Here is an 8033-nt window from a genome sequence, read left to right as displayed (position 1 = left end):
GATTTTCATAACATCATTCGATTCATATATATAAAACTACCTTATTCGAAGGTTTAAACTTGTAATCACTAGAACATAGTTTATTTAATTCTAAACTTGTTCGCAAACAAAAGTTAATCCTTCTAACTTGACTTTTAAAATCAACTAAACACATGTTATATATCTATATGATATGCTAACTTAATGATTTAAAACCTGAAAACACAAAAAAAAAAAACACCATAAAACCGGATATACGCCATCGTAGTAACACCGCGGGCTGTTTTGGATTTGATAATTAAAAACTATGATAAACTTTGATTTAAAAGTTGTTCTTCTGGAAAAATGATTTTTCTTATGAACATGAAACTATATACAAAAATCATGGTTAAACTCAAAGTGGAAGTATGTTTTTCAAAATGGTCATCAAGACGTTGTTCTTTCGACTGAAATGACTACCTCTTACAAAAACGACTTGTAACTTATATTTCCGACTATAAACCTATACTTTTTATGTTTAGATTCACAAAATAGAGTTCAATATGAAACCATATCAATTTGATTCACTCAAAACGGATTTAAAACGAAGAAGTTATGGGTAAAACAAGATTGAATATTTTTTGATTGTTTTAGCTACGGGAAATATTGTAACAATTCTATACAAATTATATCCTAGCTCACTTATATTGTATTATACATGTATTCTAATATATTATGTAAACTTGGGATACCATAGACACGTATGCAAATGTTTTGACATATCATATCGACCCATGTATATATATTATTTGGAACGACCATATACACTCTATATGAAGTAATGTTTGAGTTAGCTATACAGGGTTGAGGTTGATTCCAAAAATATATATACTTTGAGTTGTGATCTAGACTGAGACGTGTATACACTGGGTCGTGGATTGATTCAAGATAATATATATCGATTTATTTCTGTACATCTAATTGTGGACAACTAGTTGTAGGTTACTAACGAGGACAGCTGACTTAATAAACTTAAAACATAAACGTATTAAAAATGTTGTAAATAAATTTTGAACATACTTTGATATATATGTACATATTTGTTATAGGTTCGTGAATTGACCAGTGGCCAAGTCTTACTTTCCGACGAAGTAAAAATCTGTGAAAGTGAGTTATAGTCCCACTTTTAAAATCTAATATTTTGGGATGAGAATACATGCAGTTTTATAAATGTTTTACGAAATAGACACAAGTAAATGAAACTACATTATATGGGTGAATGATCGAAGCCGAATATGCTCCTTTTGCTTGGTAGCCTAAGAATTAGTAAACCGATCTACTAATTGACGCGAATCCTAAAGATAGATCTATTGGGCCTAACGAACCCCATCCAAAGTACCGGATGCTTTAGTACTCCGAATTCGTTTTTATCATGTTCGAAGGATTTTCCGGAATGATAGGGGATATTCTTATATGCATCTTGTTAATGTCGGTTACCAGGTGTTCACCATATGAATGATTTTTATCTCTATGTATGGGATGTATATTGAAATATGAAATCTTGTGGTCTATTATTATGATTTGATAATATATAGGTTAAACCTATAACTTACCAACATTTTTGTTGACGTTTTAAGCATGTTTATTCTCAGGTGATTAATAAGAGCTTCCGCTGTTGCATATTAAAATAAGGACAAGATTTGGAGTCCATGCTTGTATGATATTATGTAAAAACTGCATTCAAGAAACTTATTTTTGATGTAATATATTCTTATTGTAAACCATTATGTAATGGTCGTGTGTAAACGGTATATTTTAGATTATCATTATTTGATAATCTACGTAATGTTTTTTAAACCTTTATAGATAAAATAAAGGTTATGGTTGTTTTAAAAATGAATGCAGTCTTTGAAAAACGTCTCATATAGAGGTCAAAACCTCGCGACGAAATCAATTAATATGGAACGTTTATAATCAATATGAACGGGACATTTCAGGCTCGAGAAAAAATAAAGAAAAAATATGCGATGCAATTGGAAAACTTGGACAACGAGGAAGAGTAGTTTGATTATTTAATTTTCTAGTATTTTATTTTAATTGTCGTAATGTTTTAATTTTTAATTATTGTATTTTTTTTAATTTTAATGAAATGGTAGTTTTATGTTATTTATTTAAAATTTATAATATAGATAATAATAATTATTTGATAATATACAAAAATTAAAAAAGAAAATAAAAAAATATGGAAGGAAGGAGTGTCATGATTGGGAGTGTTTAGTCCTGGGTTTAGTCCTGAAAAGGAAGTGAGATAGAAGTGCTGATGTGGCGCTGAATGGTTGATTAGTCCTGGAAGAAGTTCTGTAACTGGGACCTCTCTTACTAAGGAAAAAAAAGCTACGGAGTAAAAGTTACCGAAGTTCCAAATATACAATTTTATACATGAAATTCAACAAAACTTTTAATATTAATTTCATCTTTTTCTTAGATTGTTTTGAAACTTAACTAATTATAACTAGTGAAATGATTCGTGGAACCACGAGTTTGTTTAAATGAAACAGTTTAATGATATGTTTTAGGTATTAAGTGAACGTAAATGCTAAAATCATTTAGTTTAATGACCCGTGAAATCACAAAGTCCGACTAAGAAACTCGTCAGCTGAACATTTCATCAAACACCTAAAATGCATATTAAACAATCCACATCTAATCATAAGAGATAATATTGATTGTCATTTTATTTTAAAGTGTAAATTAAAATATAAATTTAGAATTGGTTTTTCTTTTGCCAAACTTTTTTACCTTCTCGTACTCAAATCAAAATAATTAATTAAAATAATTTAAAATAATTTAATTTTAATAATTATTATTAATAATAATTAATTAATAAGATTTAATTTTAATTCAAAATTATTTAGATTAATGACATCACCAACTATGCTTAGATTTTTTTCTTTTATTTTTTATTTTTTATTTTTTTTAACGAATGAATTAACTTAATAATAATATCATCATTATAGAATTTTAAAAAAAACTATGAAAGGTAGTGAATATTTGATTTCACTCAACTATCACAAATCAAATAATTTTTATGGTCGATATTAATCCAATATCCATGACAGAGGGAGTAGTCAAAACCAATTAAACTCAAGACACCTTAAACATTTCTAAATAGCATTTTCATTTCTCGTTTACGAGGTAGTCAAACAAATTGGAATCTAATTCTACAATAGAGATGCGTTCCACATTAATTATTTAATTAAAATTAAATGAAAAAAAGACCATATAAATAAACACACTCAATTCAATCCAACACATGATCACCATGCATTATTAATATCTACACCACCACCCAAATCTCAAATTCTGATGACTTATTTTTCCTTTACTCAAATCATACTTCCACTCTAAACCAATCCATGGCATCCAATTCCAATCCCACCCTCCATCTCCTTACCATATTCCTCTCCATCACTCTCACCGTCGCCGCCACCTCCACCGGCGACACCGCCATCCTCCTCCGCGTCAAAACCACCCAACTCACCGACCCCGATTCCCTCCTCTCCAACTGGAACACTTCCATCCCCCCCTGCTCATGGAACGGAATCACCTGCAACAACCAATCACAAGACATCATTTCAATCGACTTCACAGATTTCTCCACTCTTTCCGGCCCATTTCCGGCTGACTTTTGCAGGATTCAAACCCTCCGCCACCTCAGCATCGGTAATAACTGCTTTAACGGTACAATATCACCATCTTCTTTCTCACTCTGTTCTCACCTCACTTTTTTAAATCTTTCTAGTAACTTATTCGATGGTAATCTACCTGAATTGTTACCTAGTTTTGTTAACTTAACAATACTCGATCTATCGTATAATAATTTCACCAGTGAGATCCCTTCGAGTATTGGCGAATCATTGTCGCTTCAAGTTATCGATCTCTCTTCGAATTTCTTCTACGGGCCGATCCCGGACTCGTTAACGAATCTAACGGAGTTAAAAAAGTTCTTGGCGCCAGTTAATCCAAATTTAACGGGGCCGTTACCGGAAAAAATTGGAAATTTAAAAAAACTCGAAATATTTCGGATTTCTGGGGCTCGATTAACTGGTGAAATACCTGATTCAATTGGAGATCTTTTGTCAATTAAGAGCATCGATCTTTCAACGAACTTATTAACTGGTTCAATACCAGAAAGTATTGGTCGGTTGAATGGTATTGAACATTTGTGGCTATACGACAACGTTTTATCAGGTGAAATACCTGATGTGTTTGAGAATTTAACTTCTCTAATTGATTTTGATGTTTCTTTAAATAAGTTAACTGGTAAGTTACCTGTTAGTCTTGCTGGATTACATCTGACGTCATTCGATGTTAATGATAACCAGCTTGAAGGTGAGATTCCTGATATTCTCGGGTCAAACCCGAATCTTGTTCAGTTGAAGTTATTTAATAATAAGTTTTCGGGTCAGTTACCCGCGGGTTTGGGTGAAAATTCTGATTTAGAAGAATTTGATGTTTCTGGTAATCAGTTTGAAGGTTTATTGCCTTTGAAACTTTGTGATAAAAAGAAGCTTCAGAAATTTATTTGTTTTAATAATCGATTTTTCGGTGAAATTCCGGGTTCTTGTGGTGATTGCCAATCGATATATTATGTTCGTTTATCAAGCAATGAATTATCTGGTGAGATTCCAGTAAGTTTCTGGAACTCATCTAGGCTTAAATATGTTGATGTTAGTGATAATAAGTTTACTGGTTCGATTCCCGGTTCGATTTCGAAAGGTGTAACGACGTTAATGATGTCTGGAAATGGTTTCTCCGGTGAGTTACCGACCGGAATTTGTGGTTTACATAAAATTGTTGAGATGGATTTAAGTAATAATAAGTTCTCGGGTCAATTACCCGGCTGTATAACCCGTTTGAATAAGTTGGAGAAACTTAATCTTCAATTGAACGATTTTACCGGTGAAATCCCGAATGATATGAGTTCGTGGAAGGAGCTTTCGAGTTTGAATCTTTCGAGTAATCACTTCAACGGTGAAATCCCCGACCAAATTGGGGATTTACCCGTTTTGAATTATCTGGATCTTGCCGGCAATTCGCTTTCCGGTAAGATTCCAACTTCTTTAAGTAAACTCAAACTCAATGTACTTAATCTTTCGAATAACGATCTCGAAGGCGAAGTACCATCTTATTTAGATAATGAAGTTTACGAGTCGAGCTTAATGGGTAACCCGAAACTATGTAGCCCGTATCTTAAACAATTTCCAAGATGTCATAAAACGAGAAAGGTAAGCTATTACTTGGTCGGTATTCTATCGGGTTTAGCTTTATTTCTAATCGTGTCGCTTATGTGGATTGTGATTAAAACGAAATTATTTCGGGGAAGTAAGAGTTTGTATAAGATCACATCATTTCAGCGGCTCGGGTTTAAAGAACATGACGTGTTGGTATCGTTATCGGAGAGTAACGTTATTGGAATGGGTGGGTCCGGGAAGGTGTATCGGGTGACGCTCAAGACCGGTCAAACAGTGGCGGTTAAGAAGTTATTTGGGATTCATAAAAGTTCAGAAACCGAGGCCGAGTTTTGGTGTGAGATGGAGACATTAGGTAGAATTCGACACAAGAATATTGTGAAGCTTTTGTTTGGTAGTGTGGGGGAGGATTTCCGAGCGTTGGCGTATGAGTATATGGAGAATGGGAGTTTAGGTGACATGTTGCATAAGGATCCTAAAGGCGGGTTTTTGTTAGATTGGAGTAAGCGATTTGAAATTGCTCTTGGGGCTGCGCAAGGGTTAGCGTATTTGCACCATGATTGTGTCCCGGGTATCGTGCATCGAGATGTTAAATCGAATAATATACTGTTGGACGAAGATTTTAGACCACGGGTTGCGGATTTTGGTCTAGCCAAGGCGTTGCAGGTTGAAGAGAAAGATGGTGAGGGAGCCATGTCTCGAATCGCTGGTTCCTATGGCTACATCGCACCAGGTTGTTTTCTATTCCATTTCTGTTTCGTATTTATTTCAACGTGAAACTAAACATGTCAAGTAAGACTGGCCATGTCAATCGGGTGACGGGTTAAAATGGGCAATATTTTTGGGTTGGGTTGGGCTTCATAAAGCACTCTGACCCGTATGAATCATTCGACTCTTTTCTTTTTATGTTAATCTTTTTGATTATAATTATTTACCCGTTAGAAATAAAAAAACAATCCAAATCGTCGTATATAGTAGTAACAAGTGGGGAAGGGTCCGCGTTATGGTGAAAAATGGTGGCGCTCTTTACCTTAGAAAAAATGATGTGTTTACGCCAACAAACGTTACTGTTCATTAACTTCACATATAGTGTAATGTAATATAAAGAAAAAATGATATGTTTACGCCAACAAACGTTACTGTTCATTAACTTCACATGTAGTGTAGTGTAGTGTAGTGTAGTGTAGTGTAGTGTAGTGTAATAAGTTGAAATTTGCTTACGTATTGGAAACTAGTGTTATTATGAATCTAATGATGATTTTATCTTGCAGAGTATGCATACACGATGAAAGTTACAGAAAAGAGTGACGTTTATAGTTTTGGAGTGGTACTAATGGAGTTGGTAACTGGTAAAAGGCCGAATGATTCTTCTTTTGGTGAAAACAAAGATATCGTGAAGTGGGTAACCGAGGTTGCTTTATCGGTGCCCGAAAAACCCGATGAGGTTGGATGGGCAAACTTGGATCAACTTATTGATCCTAAAATGAACTCTTTAACTTGTGATTATGAAGAAATTGAGAAGGTTTTGAATGTGGCTCTTCAATGCACATCTGCTTTCCCTATTAACAGACCATATATGCGAAAAGTTGTCGAATTGCTCAAAGACCAATCTTGGATAACTTCGAAATAATAGTGTTTTTTCAGTGTATTTTCTTTTTACATGTACAAATTTTTGGTTTTGGATGTGTGACATAAGTTCGCACCATTAGTTCTATATGATAAATTTGATAATATAATTACCGTGCTTCAAGTTTTGAGAACGATACCTAATTTAAGAGGAATGTAATGCTAAAACATTTTGATAACTTTTAAACTGTTAATTGAGAGGGTGTGTTTTGAGCCTAGCTTATTGGAGCTTATGAAAGTTTGAGCTTATGATTTTAATAAGCTCCAAGTCATAAGCTTCGTTTGGTAGACAAAAAAAGTAGAGCTTATGAAAATCAAAAAAAATAAGCTACTTGTAGTAGCTTATGAAAAAAAGTAGAGCTTATGAATTGAAAAATAAGCTCCAGCTAGTTTACTAAACACTCCAGCTACCAACTTTAAAAATAAGTTCCAGCTCATAAGCTTCAGCTATAAGCTCCAGCTCCAGCTACTTTCGTCCAAACACACCCATACAATAAAATTGTGAACTTGGACTATTAGTTAAGCTGAGTAGCACGGTCAACCATAGATGTGATACACGTGTTATTCAAACTTGACGCTCACATTATTTTTAAACAATGCTCTAATTTAAATTGGTGTTGGTATCGGTTTTATAAAAATTAAAAAAATTAAAAAATCTTGTCGTTATTTATCGATACAGTATACTGTGCCACAAAGCAAGGACCCAGTATCAAGTGTTGGGTCAATGACCATGTTCTTTTAACCCTTGTGCATCGCCGCCCCTCACGGCCCATTTTTTCTCTACCATTATCTACTTTGAAAATGATTTCCTATGGAAGTTTATGCAATTATCAATCATGATGTGTTTGATGTGTTTTCTTAGAGCGTTAACTCACACATTCTACGTAATTTTACATGAATTACGTCAAACATGACTCGTGTGATAAAAATATATGCACGAAACAGAAAAAACGCTAACAAATTACTAAACATGATATTCATATCAAGAACATGCAATAAACATAATAAATATAACGAAAAATAAATCGATAGTACAAAATATATAGACTACATATAGACTGAAAAATAAATATGATCAAACCAAACTGAAAGGTCGAACCGGGCTTGTGTTTGACACAATTCCCTTAAACAAATGCAACGTCTGTTCCCAAGGTACACCGATTAGAAGCAGCGTACTGCCAGACTAGAATACTTGCT

General features: G+C 33.7%; 1 protein-coding gene across 1 annotated transcript; it reads left to right on the top strand.

The window, feature by feature from the left end:
- Positions 1-3268: 3268 nt before the first annotated feature.
- LOC139846872 (uncharacterized) lies at positions 3269-6960 on the top strand. The gene is made up of 2 exons (XM_071836418.1): positions 3269-5943; positions 6482-6960. The coding sequence occupies exons 1-2, from the start codon at positions 3375-3377 to the stop codon at positions 6838-6840; spliced, it is 2928 nt and encodes a 975-aa protein (XP_071692519.1). The 5' UTR covers positions 3269-3374; the 3' UTR covers positions 6841-6960.
- The last annotated feature ends 1073 nt before the right edge of the window (positions 6961-8033 follow it).

Source organism: Rutidosis leptorrhynchoides, chromosome 5 (assembly GCF_046630445.1).
Source record: "Rutidosis leptorrhynchoides isolate AG116_Rl617_1_P2 chromosome 5, CSIRO_AGI_Rlap_v1, whole genome shotgun sequence".
In the NCBI taxonomy this organism is placed as follows: domain Eukaryota; kingdom Viridiplantae; phylum Streptophyta; class Magnoliopsida; order Asterales; family Asteraceae; genus Rutidosis; species Rutidosis leptorrhynchoides.
Note: the sequence above shows the minus strand (reverse complement) of the source record. Positions and strands in the feature narration are given on the sequence as shown.